The sequence below is a fragment of the Neolamprologus brichardi genome, chromosome 20, assembly GCF_056152115.1.
Source record: "Neolamprologus brichardi isolate AB-2024 chromosome 20, ASM5615211v1, whole genome shotgun sequence".
Lineage (NCBI taxonomy): Eukaryota > Metazoa > Chordata > Actinopteri > Cichliformes > Cichlidae > Neolamprologus > Neolamprologus brichardi.
In genome coordinates, this window is record NC_142123.1 from 28156545 (window position 1) to 28180514 (window position 23970).

At 41.2% G+C, this 23970-nt stretch overlaps 1 protein-coding gene across 2 annotated transcripts in view; it reads left to right on the forward strand.

Annotated features, from left to right (window-relative positions):
• Positions 1-23970, forward strand: part of plxna2 (plexin A2) — a 164624-nt gene that overhangs the window by 61382 nt on the left and 79272 nt on the right. For both annotated transcript variants that reach the window (XM_087834367.1, XM_087834366.1), the window contains exon 4: positions 8980-9114. In XM_087834367.1, coding sequence (XP_087690493.1) covers positions 8980-9114 — 135 coding nt within the window. The remainder of the gene's footprint in view (positions 1-8979; positions 9115-23970) is intronic.

The window sequence follows — 23970 nt, forward strand, 5'->3', positions numbered from 1 at the left end:
AGTTCAAACACATTACAAGTATAAAATATAGTCTTGGTTGAAGTGCTTTTATATTCTCATTTGTTGTACGGATCCCACTGGCTATAATTTCCTAGTATCACATCTACCTGGCAGTCTTGTCCCACATTTAAATCTCACAAATCCGGTGGGAGAAATTGAAACGATTTCAGCTAATTTGCCCCTCACCTGAACCTCTTCTGAGCTACTTCTTGATTCAAATATCTTTGTGATCTACTTTGAAGTACACCGAGGGAGAAAGCAGAGGAGTGATATTTTCTTCTGGTTCAGTATGTTTGACGTTCCTCTAATAACTTTTGTCTAACCATCAGTAGCTGTGTGCGCCGCATCTAATAGTTTCGTGATTGTTTTGTCCCTTGCTTATTTACTCACATAAAATAGGTATAGCTTTTCTTTGTTCTTTCGACACGTACATCGCATCAGTCCACGCTCCATCTTTAAAAGAAAAAAATCCCTGGAGAGAACGTTTCATTATTAGAAGACGAGGTTTCTGTTATTTTGTGCTCGTAACTTGGAATTGTGTGTGGGCTTATGTGTAGCTATGTAAACGTGTAATGTTTTGCATATATATTCAACTTAAAGTTGTTGGCATCACCAGAATGCAGTTTTTAGAAAAAACAGTTTCTATGGGCAAATAGGGACAATAGCTTCATCATACTAGGAAACCCAGATTTTTAAGGGCTAAGCAGAAAATCCCTCCCACCACATCCCTCTGTTTTTGCTCTCTGTGAACCTTTCTGGACTGTGTCCATCAGCAGCAGCATGCTGGTCTCTGTTCAGTGTTTTAATGTGGAGCTAAATATAGGCTTGACATTGTGCTGCTGTGCTTAATATGTGTTTGGGCTGATTAGAGTTGAGGCCTGATCTCATCCCACCACAGACCCCTTAATGCATGCCGTGGTCTCTGGTTTCTTTTTTTTACTCGGGGGCAAACGGAAGAAAGTGCTGATATAATCATGTTTTGGGTTGTGAGTTATGTGACCGAGAGAGATGGTAATATTGCAGAGCTAAAACTTTATTGAACGAGTGTTGGATATAGCTTTTATCCAGACGGCAAATTGCACCATTGGTCTCTGGAAGTCAGTTTAATAGAATGTTTGCTAGTGATACTCACCGATATTTAATGGGAGCAAAAAAATGGCCATTTGAATGGTCAGCATGTGTGATTTGTTGTGGCGTCAGGGCAGGCTTTTGTTTTCCTTTTCAAACAGATGAGAAAAAGTGCTGTAGAGGAGAGGGTTAACTGCTTTGTTCATGGGGCGTAGAGCCAAATCAATAGGCTTTATGGTGCCCTGCCAAAAATGTGAAGTAATTGCCCCTTGTATTAACTAAAGGCTCGGGTCACTTTAGCTGATATATTGCCACTGTATGAGCCAGGTGAGGGGAAAGGAATTCCACTTACAAAAAGAGTGATGTCTCTTGTGGTTATCCTAATTCCAATGTCTATTTTCATTTTCTTCCCGCTCCAATAATATGTAACCTCTTTAAAAAATTGCTTTATTGCTGACATTTTCTCCAAAGTCTGTAATTTTTCTTTCCTTTTCCTCTTCACCCTCTTCCTGCCTTTTCTTGTGTTTTCCTCCTCACCAACATGTAGTCTCTCCAGCCTCAGTCTTTCCGATGGGAACTGACACAAGCTAACATAAGCCTTATGGGAGCTTATATTGTACAACAGGAACAAAAGAGATGGCATACTGGGCTGTTGGGAGTCTTCTCACACATATACACGGGACATTTCTACACGCCGTTCGCTACTGACACCAGAATTCTTCAGCCTGACACTGGTGATGGATTAGATGCGTTATCAAGGCGGAGAGAGGCTCCATGTTTTCTCCCAGTGTGCAGAATAAGGAGAGGGATGAAAAGGGGTGGGGGAGACTCGCACACAGGCAGCTGTATAGCCTGAACCCATTCCACCTGAAGTAGAGAAATACAATAGCAGCCTGCTACATTTCAAGCTGGGTTTCCAGGACAAACATGAAAATAGACATAGTGAGCCTCGTTGGTACACAGGGTTCTGCAAGGTGCGGAACATAGCCAGCTGTGTGTCTGTCTGGCTGTAAAACTGCTCATTGACTGTGTTCCTTTAAGGACTACTCAAGGTGTTGCAATCATGAAGATGCTGCTCTGTTTTACTGATGTCCTTAAAATCAGAATGAATTGGTGTCTTACTGGTATTTTACTTCTGGCGTGTTGGCAATTAATTTTTCCCCGAATGTTACTCATACCACCAGTCCACTCTTAGCGATACATTCCCAATCTCACGCCTAAAGCATCTGACTTCATCTAGAATGTGTCCATATCAACATATCCCAGGGCGTCAAACTCTGCCGTTCTGTCAGAAGCTACTGGCATATCAGATCTTTACCACCAGACCTGGCAGTATTGGATTTGGAGATAACAGTCTTCCTTTGAAGAGTGGAAAAAGTCTGCGTTGGGAGGTTGGGAGATGGTGGTGTAGTAAATCAGACGTTTGTCAGCCACGGTTCGTGTCTTGCTTGGCTTTGATTGTTCACTTTGTTTCCATGGCTTACACTTTCTGATTCGTTTCATTTGCACCAACATTTTACTAGTCAGTAGCTAAGTTGAGGCACTAAAACATACTTGGTTAGGTTTATGCACCAAACTACATTGATTATGTTTTGGAAAATATTGTAGTTTAGGTTTTAAAAAAAAAAGCCTCCTTAAGTAACCATGCATGTTGAAAAACAATAAATAAATAACTAGTGCTATTCAATTTGATGGCAAGGGGCCGTTTGTACATTAAGCATGCTTTTGGGAGTTGGTAGACGGAGATCAATCACATTGTTAGTTAAACCTAGTGTGTCAGGACAGCTTGTCTATAATTTTCTGGACTCTAGCATCTTTAAAATATACTGCTGTATTCAATACTCTGGACTGGTGGATGGTGGGCCATCACCAGAAGGTGAGTCTATCCTCACCTCACACCTCACCATTTTTCCCACTTCTGTGTAAAAGTTCTAAAAATATTTATGTGAGCTTAGTGTAGCTTTCTAGTGTTTCTAGTTCAAGGCTGTTTCCTTCATATTCTCATGCATTGGAGGGGTTTTAAGGTAAAAGACAAATTCTGAGCTTGTGGAAAAGGTCTTTTTCTTTCTTAAAGGTGTGCTTGCAATGCAAAACCTGATGGCATAAGAGCACTTTTGGCTATCACAAAAGCTTTTGAAATCATGATAAGCATCGCTGGCGCTTAAAATGCTTTCAGCAGTTTATTAACTGTCATACGATCCAAGGTGTGAGGTGGTAGTCTCAACACCACGTTCAAGGCTATTTGGCAAAACTGAGAATGGTTCTATCAGAGAAACTGGGCTTTATTAGTGAAAGTCCACCGTGGTCTATGTCAGGTCTCCTGGTTGACTTTAAACTGTATTTGGCCTTAACTGAATACAAGTGCCATTTACCTAAACATAGCTGCCGCTGTGGTATCTCTGTCTATTGAGACAGCGTGTGAAAGTGTGCGGTGGTGTACTTTAGCAGAATCTAATCCAGTGTGTGGGATCAAGCAGATAAAGGCAATGCCTATCACTTCAACACTCAAGACTACTGAACTGGATTAGCGCAGATGCAGAAGATAGCTGCCAGATAGGTTACTCAGGGACTCTCTTTCTCTCTCTTTGAGATTCAGCCATAAGAGCATAATCTCCTAGAAATCAACTCTTGTTTTACTATTTTGGTACAACGTGTAGGTGGAAGACCTACAGTATGACTTAATTCTATCCCAGTGCAAGGTGTTAGTGTGCTGTACCCTGTGGTTTGGTAAAGGTTCTCATATGTGGGTTACATTCTGCTCTGCTAGCTGAAATCTGGTGGTAAAATAATGTGCACTCTCTGGATCTGTATTGGTCTTGGCAACGAGCTGTACACATGCTTGTCTTGTTTCAGAACACTAACCTCCCTCAAGGCTAAATTTTGAAAATAGGATTTCCACACATATTTAAAAAGAAAACAGTTCTCAGGTAATAGTTAGCAGCTGGACCATTAAAGAAGAAAGATTCTTTAGAAATTGAGCGTCTACTGTTGAACAAACACTTGGAACAGGGCAAGCTGTGAAACCGACATCAATCTATAGACATGAACATACTGTTACATCTCATGTTACTTCACGGTTGTATTTTGAGACCATATCCAAACCATTTTGGCATTTTGCATATATTACATTTATTATTGATTTTTTTTTTGATGAAACTGCAGTTTTTAATGTCCTTTCCCATTCCTTTTACTGTAGAACAGCAGCATCCACAACACACTGCAAACACACATTTGATGCACTTTTTACGCAGGATTTATTCCGCACTCAAGCAAATTGCTTCACACGGACTCTCGCAGTTGGGGATTCAGTGTCTGGCACAGTGTTCAAAACCAGAGAGACCAGGAAGGGAAGGAGAGCAAGAGACAGAGAGGGAGAGAGAGAACAGGACAGGGAAAAAAGGAGAAGGGCAATTTGAATTGGAGTTTGGTCAATCTTCAAACGTTTTTTCAGGGTGCTTACATGGTCTGATCAAAAGCACCCCACTGGCACAGGGCCTTGTAGCCACAAGGGGAGGCCTCTGATGCCTCTGCCATGGCTTCCCTGCTGGCCAACCAACCCAGCCCCACTCTCCACCCCCAACAGCTACCCATTTAATGCTGACTAGGTGCTGTGACAGAAAGCCTGTAAATAAAAGCGAAAGTTGTTGTTTTTTAATCTGTTGTTTTTGCTAGGTTCTGGCATCATGGCAAACGATGCTGGCTACCTGCAGAGTCCAGATGTGCATATTGAAGTTTTCATGCCAAATACACCACCACCTTTATAATTAAACTATTGCCTCATGATAGTTTTAAGGGGCTTGGATTTTTAAAACCAAGTATCGCAGCTATCTGTGTGCTTCAAGTTTTTATGATGCCTGTTTTCATCTTTTCACTGTGATCATATTTTTTTCATCATTCATGACAGCGCTGTTTTTTTCTCTTCAACATAAAGTTGCCCGTGGTGGCCCCGGGGGAGAATGTAGACTGTTTTTCAACAATCTCATCTATCTTCACTTTTTTCCCCTCTTACTCAACTATACTCAGTTGCAGCTCTCCAATGCTGGTGATAGAGAGAGGTTAGCTAATGGCTGTGGTGTTGAAAAGGGAACCATGTCAGGCCAGGACAGACCAAAGGGGGGTATCAGGGGTTGTTTCCATGGATGGGCAGCCTTAAAATAGAGGGGCAGTAATATTGTGAGGCCGTTGAGGGTACGAGACCAACTTGTTTGCAGCTTTTTCACCCGGCCTGATAAATAATGCAAGGTCGTACAGCGCAAAGGTGGGATAGATTTAAGTACCTGAGAGAGCAGGCTAAATGTTGAAGTAAAGCGATGCTGAGAAAAAGATGTTTTGAGCATGAGAGTCGTTTACTCAGGTGGTACATTTTGTTGACTGGTGGAATAGTAGTGTGGGAGTGTGGTAAAGAGAGGGAGTCTTTGACAGAATTATTTTTGGTCCACTAAGCACTAGTGCCTCCATTTACTTGCTCGGGGTTTTCATTTTCTCTTTTTTCTCTCATTCGCCCACCCAGAGGTGAGTCTGCTCTGGAAAGTACTTGTATTTAACTGACCCAATTCACACAAACGTTCATATTTTTTTTTCATACTTTCTAACAGCGTGTCTACATATGTGTTAATATAATAGTCTTTGCAAGATTTACAGTTGCTGTAGAAAAGAAAAGAAAATCTGGATGTGAGTGTGTTTGTGTTTACATAGTGGGATGGTGAGAGTGTCATTGTCAATAATGTTTATTCGGTTTTCTTTGTGAGCTATAAGCCTAAGCCTTTGGGAAAAGCATACATAGAAGCAAAGAGTGAGAAAGAGAGTATTAGTGAATCTTCTTGTCTCTGTACACAGTCTCGCACTTGCATTATTATTATTTTTGTTTTTTAAAACAGGACTGGGCAATTAATCAAATTTTATTTTCAATTTTAATGCTGGCTCCAACAGCTACAATAAAAACAAGATAAGCTGAAAATTATTATTGATTAAAATCCGTGTACCTCATCCTGTTTGTGTTAATTATGCTGTGTAATATGTTTAAAAAAATAAATAAAAATAAAAAAGTTGCACATTCTCTGTCAGTGCCGAATGTAGCGGGGGGACTAGGTGCAACCTTTATGGCGCATTCAGCAACTGAACCTAATACGCTAATCACTAATAATCAAGTTTATTTTAAAGTGCACTAAATATGTAGGCTAAATAATCAAAATACAATTGACCCTGTGCACGAGAAAATGCCAACTTCCTGGTTTGAGACGGGATGTGGGGTTGTACATTTCTGGTAGCTTTACTTTGCGGTCGATCGCTACTGTGAAGATATACTCCAAAATCATGTCCAAAATTCGAAAACGGAAAGATTGTGTTAAGTTACAAAGAGCAGAAGGTGGGAACACTCACCACTGTTCTGTCATAAAAAAAATCTAATGATCAATTTTGACGTTTAAAGAGTTTAGATCGATCAGTTGTTTACATCACTCAACACAAGCAGAACTGCATTACAAAATCAGAAGACACATCGTCCACATTCAGAAGCACATCTCTGTATAGTGACTGGTCTTATGATTTAAACAGGCAAATGTTCAGCATTCAAACTACAGGTGAAGAATAGTCATACCAGATGTTTCCCCGTTATGTTGATATCAGCTAGTCAAGTACACACCTACACAGCATGTTAACAAACTGTGAAAAAAAAGCCACACAAAAAATAAATGATTGCTGGTAACTGTTTCTATACATTAGTATTTACGAAGGGTATGTTGTGACTTACCTTAAAAATTACAGCGGTCCCTCGCTATAACGCGGTTCACCTTTCACCTCGCTGTTTCGCAGCTTTTTTAGTGCAAGTTTGCATGCTTATTTTTTTACGTCACATTGTGTCCTGCGTCCTGATCGCTGCAGTCGATCTCCTCCGTGACGTCTCTCCAGTACAGTACAGAATCACTGCATCGATCGCTAGCAGTGTGACTCTGAAGTGCAGTACTGTGTGTCCACGATGTCCACGAAACGTTTTGTACCGTCAAAAAATAAAATTGGCTACTTGATTTCACCTATCGCTGGTTATTTTTAGAACATAACACCCGCGATAAACGAGGGACAGCTGAGAAATATAACATTTGAATCCCTTTTCTCTTTTGCTCTGAGGCGCGGGGAAAAAATATCGACAAGTCGATGAACATCATTTACAGATATATTGGGTAAATGCCCAAGACATATATAGAAATGTAAATGTATCCATTTCCTGACATATTTGACCAGTCACCCAACCTTATAAGATGATCTTGTTAAATGGTTGTAGTTTTTATATTGAACAAAAACACAAAAAAACTATTTTTGCCTTAATAGAGCAGCTCTACTGCCTAGTATGTTTGTTCTTCTTTTAACAAAGTGTCTGGAGAGTAGAGGTTTTGTTCCTCACACACTCATAGACATCTCTGTGTGTAAGTCTCTTTCTGGCCAAATGTTAATTTAAAAGCCCCTGGACAGTGGTGAGAGACTGTGTGATAGCGATCTGATTCAGATGAACTGCAGGCCTGCAGTGGGAAGGTCGGGTTATCTTGTGATCCCTAGTGGCAGCCTGCTAGGACACATATCACAGCATGACAGACCGCTCCTACGGGTGCACACACAAAAATGCACTCACAACACCCACACTGACACAGTAGTGAACAGAACAGCGCTGGCCTGGCCGTGCGCCGACATGCTTTATGGATGAGCATATTTGCTGAGGTCTCCCTCCACACTGCAGTGTCAGTAACCAGATGAAGACTGGCACGGCCCCCACATCCTGCCTTTCTCCTCCTACATATGGTTTTCACATATGTCCTGTTTTCAATGTTTGGATTAGTCTGCCAAGGTCAGATGTAGGTCAGCCGTGGAAGGCTTAACCACTTTGAGCTTTGTTCCTTAACTGTGGTGCCTGCTGTCGTGTACCCAACTAACCGTTAAGCTTTGAAGGCAGAGCTCCAGGGATTTTGTGTGAACTTAAATCACATTTCTCTTACTTGATCATCCAGCAGTTTGACACATGGTCTTGCTCGCACATTCGTACACAACAGTTTGTGCGTGCACTCGTTTTCTCACACGCCCCCCCACTTTCGTTGTAGATCTTGTTTTGACAGACATATGACCTTGACTTTCCCCTCTGTGAGCCTGACAGCTCTTTGGGGCTGTCATTGTTTGAATAGACAGATGAATATTTGGGTGGATGGAGGCATGCAAGGATGGACAGATGATAGAGCCATCAGCTTTCATGGTTGGAGGAGGGCCTAGTGATATGTGACATCACAGAAACGTCAGAAAACCCCCCACTCAAGTTTAGACAACCCATGCTGCTCCTCAAGATTTGCTGTTCTGTTTATGTCTGGCCGAGGGGATCTAATGAATGACGGAGGCTAGCACTGGCCCATTTGGGTCAGATGCCTAATATAAGTCATTTATATTCTTTTCCATTGCTTTTGCAGTAAGGTGGTCTTGGCTTCAAGTTCAAAGCCTTACTGAGCAAATACATCATTCACTGAGGGAAAGAGAAAACCAAAACACAGCTCAAGTTTCACAGAGGTCTAATAATATCCACAAATAATTCCGCACAGTTTTTATAACCCCGTCCTACAAGGAACTTATAGAGGACTTACATTACCTCATACTATGAAAATATTATGGTTTGTTGCAAAATTGTTGGCAATTATAAAAAAGCTTTTAAGTCATATTCATATTCATTCTTTCTAGTGGAAGCGATCCTCAAGGAGAATCTCCACCTCCAACTGAAACTCCAAGTAGCTAAATCATTTCAGTGTTTTTCAAAACAAAAACAAAAAAAAATGAATCACGTTTGTCATTCCTGCCAATCATTTTTATCTGGTTTTGCTATTCCTGCTGTCACTGAGGTATAAATAGCAATATCTGACCTGTTTGTGTTCTGTTTTTTGTCAGATCCGTGTTGATGGGCCTCCTCACGGTGGCGTTCAGTATGAAACGATCTCGGTTATCAAGGACGGGAGCCCTGTCCTCAGGGATATGGCCTTCTCTCTTGACCGCAACTACCTCTACGTCATGTCTGAGAGACAGGTAGGTGTTTGAAAGCTGCATGCTTGGAAATATGTGACGCAAGTGTACATACATAAGAATAGATGGTTTTAATGTGCCTTCGTCTCTGTATGCATATGTTCGAAATGTCAGGAATATTGTGCGAATGTGTGAGCTCCAGCAGGGCGCAAGATGGCCCACCTCTCAACATCAGCAATCCACCACCTACTGTTAGCTATAAATAACCGGGGTGGCACAGCAGGGGACATTGTGACAGCATTTGATAATGAAGGAGAACAATGAGGGCAGGGAAAACGAAATAGACAGACGAGGAAAAGATAAGGTACAATGAGAGTGGATGAAGGAGAAGAAGGGCGGAGACTGGCAGGTTGACTGGCTGGTTGAAGCATGGGAGAAAGAGTGATGATGGAAAAGGGACAGCTGGAGGAGTGTACGACTTAGGAGTAAAGGAAAAAAATGGAGACAGAGTGCAAGGTCATCTTTTCACACTTCTAATGAAGTGACACAGCACTGCAGTCTGGGTGGGCAGCAGCTGATAACCATCAATGCAACTGACATACTAAACAGGTAGAAGAAGTGTGAGGACACAAGGGTAAAAGGGGACACAAGGGCAGAGTAGAAGGGAGGAGATGCAAAGGAGGGGAAAACATGGTGTCTTGGAAAAGAGATGACAACAGGAGGAGAAGAGAAGAGGAGCAGCTGCAGGGGAGCGTGGCAGCGTAGCAGCCCTAGAGAGAGACAACGTGCAAGGCTGTCAGTGTGAGGTGATAGATTGCCATCCTCTCCTCTTATCTCTTCTTTTAACACACCCAGCTTTAGCTTATGGGTTGAATCCATGGTGGATGGATGACGTGTAAAAGAGTAATTTTGAAATGATGTCCAATTCAGAGACGGGAAAACGGAGGCGTAAATGTAGTACTACGTTATTTTTTTATCCTTCAGCACATGACTTACACTTTCCTTTTTTTAATATAAAAACAAACACAGTTCTAGCTGCCTACCTGATGTTAGAATAACAATAAAGCCAAAGTCAGATCACTTCACCAGTAACAGCTCAGTACTGGCTAAAGCTTGCTAAAGTCATCGCCACAAATATTCAGACATTTACACAGTTTTCACAATTTTGCCTCTGCGCACTACCATTCTGGATTTTAAAAGCAATCAAGATGCGACTGGAGTGCTGGCTTTAAGCTTGAATTTAAGGCGTTAAGGAGTTTAACAAGTACTGCAATAACTATTTAGGAATTACAACAATACATAGTCCCTCAATTTAAGAGCCCCAAATTTAATTAGACAGCTAACATTATTTTAAAAAGAAATATTTTGATTGAAAATCTTTTGCAATCAGCGGCTGCCTAAATTCTAGAAGCCATGCAGATCATCAAACGTTGTACTGTTATGCCTTCACTGAAGAATATCCAATTTCTTTCCCTTGATAAACTCTTGGGTAGCTTTTGCAATACGCTTTGGCTCATCATCCATTTGCACTGTCTGGTCAGTTTTGCGGTATTAAGCTGAATATGAGCTCAGAATATAGCCCTGTACACGTCAGGATTTATCCTGCTACTTCTATCAACACTCTCCTGGTTCCACTGGCAGCTGTACATGCCCATGCCATAACACTGCCTCCACTATGTTTGACAGATTACGTTATGGATCGTGAGCTGTTCTTTAATTTTAACCTTTTTTAAATACTCTCCTACCATCATCCTGGTACAAGTTTGTCTTTATTTCATGTATTTAAAGGGGAAACTTTTGTTATTTTACGTGCTTTTTTTGGTGTTGCTCTGCCCTCTTTCTTTTTCAGAATGTACCAGCAGTGTTGGGAAGGTTACTTTTAAAATGTATTCCATTACAGAATACAGAATACATGCCCCAAAATGTATTCTGTAACGTATTCCGTCACGTTACTCAATGAGAGTAACGTATTCTGAATACTTTGGATTACTTAATATATTATCATGCTGTTTACAACTACATGAATGTACTATTGCTGTGATTTATTACTGTTACTGAAGGTCCGCGGCTCCGAACCGTAGTAAAGGGACCTCTGGCTAATACGGTGGGTTCTGTGTCGGGCTCGTAGCCGAAAACTAGCTTTACTTTGTTGTCTGGGTCAACTTTGCTAGCGAGAGACAGAGAGAGGCGTTGAAAGGCTGCTCCAACGGAACTTATTGTTTTTGGAGGAAAACACGAACACGGTGTACAGTCGAGTCTTAATAGCGTACTTACAACTGGGCTCGTCAGGCACTCTTCTTGGCTGCAGTGGTTATTATTATATTTACATGCTTCCAGCTCCCGTTTTTGCTCGATGACAGCTCGTACTTTTCCTTTTTCTCCCTCCCTCGCTCACAGACACATAACGGGTATGACAGTCCATTCTCCCTGCAGCACGGACTACACTGCCTATGATGCTACATTCTTTAGAGCTATACCGGTAGCATTCTGCCTATTAGCTTAGCACAACAACAATAAAAAGGCCTCTCTCACCCAGGAAACACGCAGAGAGAGAGCATCACCCTGTAACCATGGCAACCGTAACGCTGCCACCTGGAACAACAGAACATGGCTGTCAAACAAAACCGAAACTGTCCTGACCCACCACAATATGAAACAGGGAAGTACCGCCGTGTAATCCATTTATTTCAACAAAGTAACTGTATTCTAAATACCACCTTTTTAAACGGTAACTGTAACGGAATACAGTTACTCATATTTTGTATTTTAAATACGTAACGGCGGTACATGTATTCCGTTACTCCCCAACACTGTGTACCAGTGTGTTGATTTGGCCCTTCCTAAAGTTTGTGCTATTTCTTTAGGGTTTCTTTTGGTTTTTCATACTAATGGTGATATTGTACAGTTGAATTGACACCTTGTGCTGAGATTTCTTGTGAAGAGCTACCAAATGCAAGTTCAGTGTTTAGGACTCCAGGTCTTTTATCTGGTTAATTTCTCATGATATAACGACCAATCATGTCCAATTATTTGCAGAAAATTAGGACCATATATAAAAATTTTGATAATTACTAAAGGTTAATGCAGTCCTCATGTTAAACCCCTTGAATTAAAGCTTCAAGTCTTCAGTTCAGTCCGCTTTATATTCTTAGGTAAAGACCCCACAATAATACAGTTTATCAAGCCTCTTTATAAGTATTTATATAGTATATTAATCAAAAGATATAACTGTACATCTACTTTTTTTGTTATTTTATGTTTGGAGGAGGTTTGCATAGCTTGTATATCTAAACAAAACATGTATATTGATTTTAAATGAAATGTAAAAATGTCATGCATAAACATAAGATGCAGGTATCGGACAATGAACTGATGACTCTGAAGCAACGGACTGAGCAAGTAAAGAAGAGTTTGCACTGATTCTAAAGTCTCTTTCCCATATTTACTAAATCCTTTATTCTCACTTATCCTGCAGATGAAAGAAGCTTTTGATGTTGAGCTCATAACTGCTAGTCATCTGAATGAGAGGTGATCGTGGTGAATATTATTAGTATTCAGTGTAGGGATTCTTCTGTCTTCCTCTCTAGGGGTTAGGGAGGATCGAAGGAGACAGACACGCACACACATACTGAAACATGCTCAATTGCTTCAGGGATGTTGGCATGCATGTTGAAAGACACCTCTTGATAGTCATATCATGGGGGCGATCGTGGCTCAAGAGTTGGGAGTTCGTCTTGTAATCAGAAGGTCGCCGGTTTGAGCCCCAGCTCTGACAGTCTCGGTCGTTGTGTCTTTGGGCAAGACACTTCACCCGTTGCCCACTGGTGGTGGTCAGAGGGCCCGGTGGCGCCAGTGTCCGGCAGCCTCACCTCTGTCAGTGCGCCCCAGGGTGGCTGTGGCTACAATTTAGCTTGCCATCACCAGTGTGTGAATGTGTGGATGACTGGATGTGTAAAGCGCTATACAAATACAGGCCATTTACCATATCTGACAGTCTGTAGAGAGGTTGTGCATGTGACCCATATGGTCGTTTCAGTTGTTTTTCATACATTTGGCGGAAACAGTTCAATCAGTGGCAAAGGAACGTTATGTTCATCTGCAGTAATATATATTTGGTTGCATTTTGGTATTTGCTTGTTCTAGGACTCATCCTTGTGCATATATGGAAAGTAAAAAACACTGAGATCAGCAACAAGAACAGAGCTGATACCAATGACAATAAATATGACCATTAAGTCAGATATACCATGTAAAGGAGTTTGTTTGAAAGTGGGTTGCAAAGCAGCTTGCAGATGTGCAGCAACTCTGGACAGGCTAAAGCAGCTTGAGTGGCATGCCTTATATGGGAAATACCAGCTGAATGCATAGAATGGTATCAGCTTAGCCATGAGCTCATTTTTCACAGCAGTGCACTGTGCTCAAAATGATCCTTATTTTTCTGGTATGTGATTCCGGTTAGGAAAAACAACATATTTTTTCGTATGAAGACCGATCCAAATATATTTTTGAGTTTTCCGGAGTATGCCTGGACTTAAATTCACATTCGCATGTATTTTGTCTTGCCCGGTTTGACCTTTATCTCATCATAAGCTTAAATGTCACCTCGAGCTACACTTGTAGTCACACATCCAGGACATCACGAGCTATATCTTGTCTAAGCTCTACTTGTTCCCATGTGTCTGACTAATGCCATCTAAGGCCAAGCACATGGCGATGGGAGACGGCAGGAACAAAGGAGGGATGATATCAAACGGAAACCAAGGCAGATTTGGCTCCAGTTGCATTTCCTACTCTGAATAACAAAGAAGTCCTCTGTGTTTGGCACAGTGGGAAATAGAGGGAACGGAGAGAGCAAGAGAGAGACAGACATTAAGGGGGAGACGGACAGAAATTGGGAGAGCAAGAGTAAAATTTCCTCAGCAAGGCCATGCTCCAGAATTCTCTCCCTCTCTCTCTCCTGTCCTCACACCCTCACACACAACACTCTGTGTTGTGGCTAAGAATTGTGGAATGTGCAACGCCTCTGTGAATACAAACATGCAGACAGGCACCCACGGGGATGCACACACAGTCACACAAACAAAACACATGCTTCCCTTAGTATTCATTTACATACGTTTAGTCACAATGCACTGGTTCTCCTTATCATGTGTACAGTCTTATAAAAACACTGGAACTACACATACATGAAAACACCAATCTCTCAATATTGTAATGGCAAGTCCATAAGGCTCATGGAGACTTCATTACTTATAGCCTATAGCATGTGGATCTTCAGTCTGACTTGCACACAACCTTCCCCGTGTAATGGCCTGTAAATGGTAAATGGCCTGTATTTGTATAGCGCTTTTCTAGTCCCTAAGGACCCCAAAGCGCTTTACACAACCAGTCATCCACCCATTCACACACACATTGGCGATGGCAAGCTACATTGTAGCCACAGCCACCCTGGGGCGCACTGATACTGGTGCCACCGGGCCCTCTGACCACCACCAGTAGGCAACAAGTGTCTTGCCCAAGGACACAACGACCGAGACTGACCAAGCCGGGGCTCGAACCGGCAACCTTCCGATTACAAGGCGAACTCCCAACTCTTGATCCACGATCGCCCGTGTAATATTTTAGCAAACTTTTTCTTTTCTCTTGTTTCATTTGTTTCTTTCTCACATTCTCACACAAGACACCATCACTGACTCACCTCCAAACATATTTAATAGCTCCCTTTTTCATATTTGATCCATCGTCCTGCCATGTTGAACTGTGCTTTTGTTTTGTAGATGCAATGACAATAGCATTCACCATATTAATGATGTGGTGAGATTGGCCCAATGCGAGGCAGTGCAGTGGAACTGATGAAAAGACCTGGCTCACTGGCTTTCTCTACTCCCTGAGCACTATATATATGTGTGTGTGTGTGTGTGTGTTTGCCCTCCTGTAGGGGTATTGTATCATTACTGACAGTCCTGAAATACATAACAGCAGGTTTTCATCTCAAGATTTATCTGTGTATATGCACTATGGTGCCTCTTTTGAATAATCACAAGACATGCTGGTTTAATCAAATAAAATCGCTTAATTTTATTAGGACTGACTGCATTACAAATGTCCTTGTGTATCCCGTGATTGGGCAGATCCGTTGTATGGATTTCTGCCAGATCACATGTTTGAGTCATGTTATGCGAATCGTCTGCGCAACTGTTTCTATATTTATACCAATAATCCAAAAATTTGGGGTTTCTGCTGTCATTGCTGTTTTGGGAGATTCGAGTGAGCCGCTGCCTAGACAGTCTTTTCCGTCTCGATGCGTCATACGTCTTACATTCCTGCAGCACCTCTGCATATATTGTATCAAAGGCGTTAGGCTTCGAAGTGAGTACCACGTCTTCCTCTACATTTACAAAGCACACGTGGTTATGCGCCACGTATTATCTTCAAAGGTTATTCTTTAATATTAATACTTGCAGCCACTTTACATGCATCAAAAAATACTCCAGTATTATAACAGCCTCTCCAGATTCTGTAATTAGATTGATAAAGTATTCATGTACAGTATGACTGGCAGCTGCAGTAGAGCTAAGCCACTGGTTTTTGAAATTCAGTTTTTTTGTATCTGCCATCTGGCTAATCCTCATAGTTGTTGTTATTGTTATTATTATTCATATTTTTATTATTATTGAATGAGGCAGCACAATGGCTTAGCTGACCTAATATCTTCATTCCAGAAGAGCTGCAATGGAGCTCAGACCATGAAACACTGCCCCCCTCTTGTTTTCACCTTTACAACAGATAAAAAATCCTCTGCCTAGGATTCTACGGCTAGCATGCAGTACAGTATGTGGTGGCTTATTAAAATCTTAAAATGAATTATTAAACATATTGGAAGCCAGTGTATAGAGACTTAAACATGTGTAAGGTGGTCACTTTGTTGGCTTTTAAGTAAAAAAAAGAAAACTACTTATGGATTTTTGATGATAGACAAACTGTGGATGTTATCAAGAGAATTGGCTGCCATTCAGCATCGCATGTAGCGCTTCATGTAAGATGCATTTTCATTACTGCAGACATTCTGCCTGGTTTTCACGAGGGGTGGCACCTGGGCAAAGCATGCAGGTGGCAGGGCACATGAGAGAATCTCCAGAGAGTTAAATAGTCTCTGGAGTTCTCACATGGTTCAGCCAGATATCATATGGACTTTGTACTGGGGAGCCGACAGGGTAAAGACCCTTTTATGCCTGATTCAACTGATTCATTTGCATTCTAACGTGCACCTCCTGTGGGTGATGTCTAGAAAGGTTCAAGGCTTCAGTATATGTGTGGAAAGAGCTTTTCTCTGTCTTTCTGTCATTACTAACGTCTCCTTTTTTCCTCTATACTTCCAGAGTTTCTTTTATCAGGCTTTGTTTTCTTGAGAATGCAAACACACCCCTTTCTTTTTCTTTTTTAACCACAGCGGGCAGGTTTGTGTTTGAGTATGTACGTGTGTAGTTTTTGTGTAGTGTGCTGCTTTTGAGGAGTTTAGACATATGGGAGTACATTCAAGCACACATGCCACTGTGGCCCACAGAAGACCCGAAGCAGCCTTTGTTTCTTTTTGTTGTTAGTTTATCAACAGAATGCAGCACACTGGGATAAATGGTGACAGCTACTCCAGTGCTGATGGGGTCTTATAGGGCCTAGATTATCAACATTTGTATGACTCCCTTTCATGTCTTTTGTGGTGTTTTGTGCTGCTCTGTCTGTTGGCACTCGGGGCAAGCACTCATCACACATGGTTGAGAATCAGTGACTGTATTATTTCAGTTGCTTTGGTCAGCAGCCAGGCTATAATGTATTATTCATGGGGAATAATCAAGATTTATCATCTGAAAGGGTTTTGAAGTGATACCTGTGGCGTGGCTTTGGTTCCATCTGAAAAAAGGTTTTTGAAAATACGTTTTTTTTTTTTAAAAAAAAGGAAACTCAGAGAAATCCTCACACAAAAAACTGAAGTGGTTACTTTTTTATCTTGCTGTAATTAATCCCAAGAAAGGAGGCAGGTGTTGACTTTGTAATGGAGCTCAATGGTTTTTGTAATGTTTTATGGCTATGGTGTACAATGGTGCATAATAGACCTTAAAAGACTTAGTGTTTCCAGTGAAATAGTGTCCCTCTAATTGCTAGCTCTTTATAAGGATAAGTGTGAAATTCCTGCTAGCATGACCAACTGAGGGATACTGAGCTGGCTTGTAAAACAGACTCATCTTTCATGGACAGACACACAGTCCTCCCCCTATAGAGGCGTTCAGCCATGTGCTGCTGTCACTCTCCAATACACTCTTGGCTCTTTAGCAAACATTAAACCCCCTCAGCCTCCAATCCTTGTATTCCATCCTTCCTCCCTTAGCCAGCTTCATATATGGAACAGCAACATTACAGCTCACAGATTATCAAAAAGAAAAGAAGACCTCTTTTCCAGGCCTGGCAATTTCCTCCAGGTACTCAGCTGTGAAATTTGAAATCCATGCATGAATTCTTTCTTTTTTTAAACCTTTTTTTTTTGTAGGAGGTCTGCTCGCAACCTGTTCTAACACCAACCTCCCCCATTTCCTCCCCCCTAGATTTTTCTCTTTCCCCTACCTCCCTTGAACCTTTGTTTGGCTGGTGTGGTTAGATTAGGTGGAAATGGGTTCAGTGGTTATAACGACAGGAGTAAATAGGATTCATTCACTTCTCATCCAAGCTGAGATTAGCTGACATGCTACTGGCTCATTATTAAAGAAGACTTCGGCGCATGTAGCACACACGTGTGACATGGAACACATTGTAGCTAATAACAAGCAATCCGCGTTTGCTCTACTATAGATCTGGCTTCTGCAAATTTAGAGAAAGCGACTAGCAGCGATTTTGCCAGAAAGCCTTTTTTTTCCTAGATTTGTTGTGTCTCGCTTTTTGCAGACTCAAACACGTATATTAAAAAGTATTCATGAAAAAAAAATATATATTTTATGAAACACGGCAGCGAATGCTTCTAGCCCAGCTCTACACGCTCTTTGTTTCCCTAAGTCTCTACAACACAGGTGGTGAGTACAAAGAGCGCATGCGATAATAAATCTTGAAATAAACCAGCATTATCATTTAGGTACATATCTGGACTTTCCTGTTGGATTTTTTTGTTTTTCATGACTTGGTGAGAGTGAGTGGGTGTGTGTTTGTATGTTTCCCCAAATGTTCTCGTCAGGAAGCAAAAGTTCAAACCAAAAAATTAATACAGACCAAAAGCTACATGAGATTAGCACTTTACTGAACTTCTTTCCACACCATCTTTCTCTCTTCTCATTTTGTCAGGAGGGGGTAACAAAAAGGGATTCTGGCATCTACCTCAGCAAGTGCTGCCTTGCACATGGTCCCTTGACCCCGTGTTTGCCCCAGGGCAGTCTAGCTAGCACACAGCTGCACGAAGATGATTCAGGCGTTTGACTCTTGACCCTTAAATCTGTCTTTTTTTCCTCACCAATCTGTCTATCTATGACTCTCAGATAAAGAGTCCCAATAACTTAACCGTATACCGTTACAGCACAGAAAAAGCAAATGATGAAGTTGCTTTTGGGAATATAAATCTGTTGTGCTGAATTTAGTTATCATTGCTATAAAGTTCTGCAGCCATCTCACTCCCCGAGTCTTTCCTCAGTCCCATTTGAACACAGTTCACTTTCAGAAAGCAGAATGCTGAATATCTTCCTCTGCTACCCCTGAATGTGCAACTCATTTCCAAATCCCACAGACTGTAAGAATAGATTTCCCTCAAATGTTCCTGAATGTTGCCTAATTCCCAAGTTGTATGTAACTGGCTATTGAGCTGCATGAATATAAGTTGTTTTTTTAGGATCTATTGTACCTAACTTGACTTCAACTGAGATTAAATGAGGACTGGTTTCTATAAACAACTGACAAAAAACAACAGGTCCTTTATATGTTTGACAACAATGAAGAAGATGGGCTTGAACAAATGGTTTGTAAACTGTCATCTCATGGGCCATATCTACATTTGATCACACCCTTAAGGATGATGAGGGAGGATTTAGCTTACAGGTGTCTGTTTTCCACCAGACATCTCTGGGACGTCGTGCTGTCAATCAGACAACAGACACTGGCCTTGATGGATTGGCCACCATGTTTTATCTGGGATGTAAGCACAACAGCGGGGTCAGATTGGCAGCCATTGGAGTGAGGGCCAGCAAATTAATCGCATGACTGCTTACTTACCCAGGTGCTCCACGGTTTGAACAGGGGCCTGGAGCTGGAGCTTAGAAGCTTGAGCTTAGATTCTTAGCTGCTTCCCTGACAGCTTCACTTGATATTGACACCTGGACAAATTAGGATAAATTCCCCTGTCAATACAGACATCCAATGTTATTGATGATGCCATTTAGCTTTTCATTCTGAAGAAACTAGTTTCAACACTGTCTCTCCACTTGTCAAACTCCCTCGATCAGAAGCTTTGTTGTGTATCCATATATGTGTCTGTTGCATGCATGTGTTGATTTCGTTTCCTTTTAAAATAATCTGACCACAAGTTATTAGATTTAGTTATAGCTGCCTTAAATTAGCACTTTCGCTACCTTTCTTGCACGTTTATTATTTATCATGTGAATTCGTTTGCACATTAATCATAATTACTGAGTGTCACTGTAAACCAGGCTGATTTTCACCTGCTATCCTGTGATCGAGACTGTAAAAACCAATTAAGTCGTTTAATTGGAGCCTGACTGGCACATAGCTGTATTGGTCTCTATATTGGGATCTGGCTATATGTTGACTGATGTGAACTTTAATATTACAGAACCTAATGCAGAAAAAGATACTTGGGACCAATTTAGACATAGTTTCAGCAGTGCCTGCAGCACATAGAACAGACCAGGCATGATGGTTGACCAGACAGTGCTGAGTCAAGTGGAAATTTTAATTTAAGCTACTATTGAAATAGATAAGTACGTGTGATGATTTGTTATCTTCATGACACTGCAAGTAAAAAGAAAGTGTTTTGGCGGTCTAAGGGTTGACTGACTGCATCAGACTGAAGAGACGCCTAAGGCTGGGCAATATCATACCGTTCACATTATATAACTTTAATGGACATAAAAAACAGCTGCTTGTTTGAGTGAAAATACATTGATGTTTTTTTGTTTTTATTTTTTTGCACTAATAAAGTTGTGGAGTTGTAAAGTATTTTGTCTAGTGTCAGTTATATCGTCAGTTATATCGTTATCGCAAATTTTCAAATGTATATCGTGATAAATATTTTTGGTCATATCGCCCTGCTCTAGAGACACCGCTACATACAAGTCAGCTATTTCTTTCTCATTAGGATTTTTTTTATGTTTGTCACCCTTCTTACTATGATCTAGAGATGTTTTACACATCTGAATGTCAAGCCATGTTTTCTCCGTTTGCACTAGCCCACCTAACAAAGGCACCTCATTTGCATTAGTCCCTGAGCAGGCATTGTTAATTGACTTAAGCTAGGATTAGTGTTAATCAGGTTTTGTGCCCTGGAACCATTGGCCAATCCTAACCTCATTATTTGATAGCAGCACACGTCCTGTCAGCCCCCATCAAGCTGTTAATTAATAGAAGCCCGTGCACACCAGTGCACCCCAGCCTGCACCCCCTCTCATTTTCCCCTCTCCCACCCTCACATCTCAGCTCCTGCTGTGTCAGTGGAGGTCAGTATAAAGAAATATACAGTACCGTGTAGCTTGATCTCTGTTTAAGGTGAAATGCTCTGCAAATGAGTACATTTCTAGACACATGTGCATACCTATGTCAGGGCTGTGTATTGCTTTGTGATCATGCTTGTATGCACATCTCTCAGTGCCAGTTTAAACCTCGTGGCTGTCTCCCACCCCAACTCCTCTGCTGGCGACATTCACTGGCCCTGTGACATAATATGAGGTAATAAGGGTACCTCATCCTTAGAGACTCTGACATCTCTGCTTCTGCTTCTCTTCAGTCGACTGCTGCTTCCATAAAGTAGCCCAGACCAAAACGTTTTTTAAAAAAAAAACAGTTGAACCTGTTCTCTATGTGTAGAATCTGTACTTACACTTTGGTGCTGATTGTGAGGAAATCTTGCAAAATTTTCCAAAAGACAAACACATATTTGAGTAGGAGAGTAAATTAGTGTTTTACAAAGGAGGCGAATTACAAATATTTAGAAATAAACATTCAAAAGATGAAGCCAGTCGAAAGCAGAAAGTCCTCACTAAAGGTAGCCTTGAGTAGCACACTTATTCTTGAGCTTGTTGAAAGCCCCTCATCATTTATACAAATACTGTTTATCTCGGATTAACCTCCTATTTCAGTCCTAAAGTTGCTTCTGTTTCTTTGTTGCTTCTGTTCAGAGGATCCACTTTTTTGAATTTGTGTCTGGGGATTTTTGTTTTTTTAACTCGTGAGTGCATATGTGCCTGCACACTTTGTCACTTTGGAGGATGTGAGCCAAAGTAACAGTCCAGCACCAATCGTGCCAGAATAATCAGCTCTGTAATTAAGAGCTGTGAGTATGTCAACTGTCTTCATACAACCCCCCCACCCTTTCTGTCTCTTTCACTCTCACTGTCTGACTGCCTCTATAATGGCACAGCATTTGTCTGTTTCCTCCCTGCGCCTATGCAGAATGCTCATGACATTTATTGTGAAACTAATGGCAGTGCTTCAGTCCTCCTAATTGTAGGCTTTAATTGCAATAATTATTTACAAGCCTAATTAGAGCCTAGAGAGTGTCAGGGAGAAACAGGAGTGCCAGTTGAAGGAATCACAACAGGGTTTGTCAGGAACCAGGCAAAGAGTAAAGTGAATGTGGTTGCATTGTTTGGTCTATAATTGGGGAAGGCAATGTCTGGAAGTCTTGCGTACTCCCGCTTTTTTGCATTTTTTGTTTGGTTTTTTTTTTTAACATCTCTTGGTTGCCTTTTTTCTTAGTATTCTCAAAGTGTAGTCTATTGTACATGGTTTTTGAAAGTGAGCCCACACATGACTGGATAACAGCAGGCTGTCCCCTGCACTGTTTTAAAGGTGCTTATATAGAAGTCTCCGGCTGACTCTGTAGACTGAGCTTTATTACTTGAGGAAGGGAGATACTCTTTTTTTTTTTTTTTTTTCAACACCGCCAGCTGCTTTGTAAGGGGTGAAGAAGTGTGTATGTGCACACATGTGAATGCATTTACATTCATTTGTCAATGAGTACATGTGTTGCTGTTTGGGTTAAGTTAATTTGCCACAGTTTGGCGTAGTAGCTCAGGAGGTCCTTTGTGTGTGTGTGTGTGCGTGCGTGTGTGTGTGTGTGTGTGTGTGTGTGTGTGTCTTTTACTGAGTGATGTGGCCATGCTGCCAGGCCTGCAATATGCTCTTTGTCTGTCCTTCACAAGGCCAGTCTTAGTAAACAGGCTACAGCAGGAGAGTGTCTTTTTTTTGATGGGTTAGCCATGGCAGCTCAACCCTTTCTTCTCTTTCTTTCCTTCTGTTTGCTAAGGTTGTGTAACACATTCTCAAATTTTTTCCTCCTTCATTCCTCCTTTTCTCTTCTCCTTTTTTTCCCTCTCCTGTCAGAACAGCGTCCGATGGGAGAACTCAATCCCACACTGCCATTCTCCTAACCCCTGCGGCTCACTTTGACAAAACTGTCAGCTTGAGCACCAGTGATGGATGTAGTATTGTACAGTGTGGGTTTACGTTGGGATATGTGTATTTATGTGTGACAGTTAGGGTGTTTTGTGATGTTAAAAGAAGCCTGGTACCCTATTTCAGACTTTTATTGGACAGAAGAACAGCACTATATGCATGCAAATCAGTAAATATACCATACAACTTACTAATGTGTACTATTTTTATTTACTCGTATTCATCTTTAAATCCACCTTGAAGAACTTTAGATTTAGATGGGTGGGCCTGGAAATGGGAATAGTAAATTATACCCCTCACATAAGAACTTGTGTAGCAAATATTAAAGAAATAACTTTCTGTAACACGCAATATACCTAATATACACAAAACAGATGACTATTTATCTCTGACTGCTCAGACATGTGCAGACATACATTTTGTTAAAGAAGGTAGATGAATGTGCAGGGAAGGGTTCCCTATCTGTAAGGCAATATTTGAGGAGAAATATTAGAAAGAGAACAGGCAAGATAAGACTAGTGATTTAAACAGTATGCCTGCTGACAGCCTGTTGAAATATTACTCTTTTTGGTGACTTGTAAATCGGATATTTGTAGCCAGAAAGATCACGTAGTGGTAAAAGATAAGGTCATATAGTGGCAGTCGTAGGGGAAAAAAAAAGTACGACAACTAAAATTGGTAACTAAATCGAATCGCAAATTTTGTTACCTACACACTGAGTTTAGGCGGCACCCAGAGCTGTTTAAGCTCTATATGTGTAACCAAAAACACTATACCTCGGAGGCAAAACGTTTATTTATTTCGCACTTTCCAAAAGCAGCTGGGGAGCAGTTAATTTGGTTGCACAGAAGCAGCTGTCTAAGAATCGAGGGATGGGAGGGAGAAGGAGACAGAGGGTAGAGAGAGAAGAAAGACGAAGAGAGTGAGACACAAAAGCAGTTTGGTCTCATTATGTTGATTTTTTTTTCTTTCTTTCCTCTTCTGCCAAACAAAAACACCCAGGCACTTTCAGACGCACCAACGAAGATCACTCACTGCTTTCTTTCTCCTTCGCGCCACAGAGTTTCTTTATAGGCAAAGCTGATGATTTTCACTCAGCTGCAGACGCATCTTTCGCCCGAAACCTTTGTGTCTGTATTTTCCTTATAGACTCAAATTGAATTCAATCACAAGCACTATTACAGGTCCTAAGAAAGTCTTTTAGCCTCAATAATACTTCAACATATGAACTCCAGCTGAGGAGTGTTTCAGTGTGCGTTT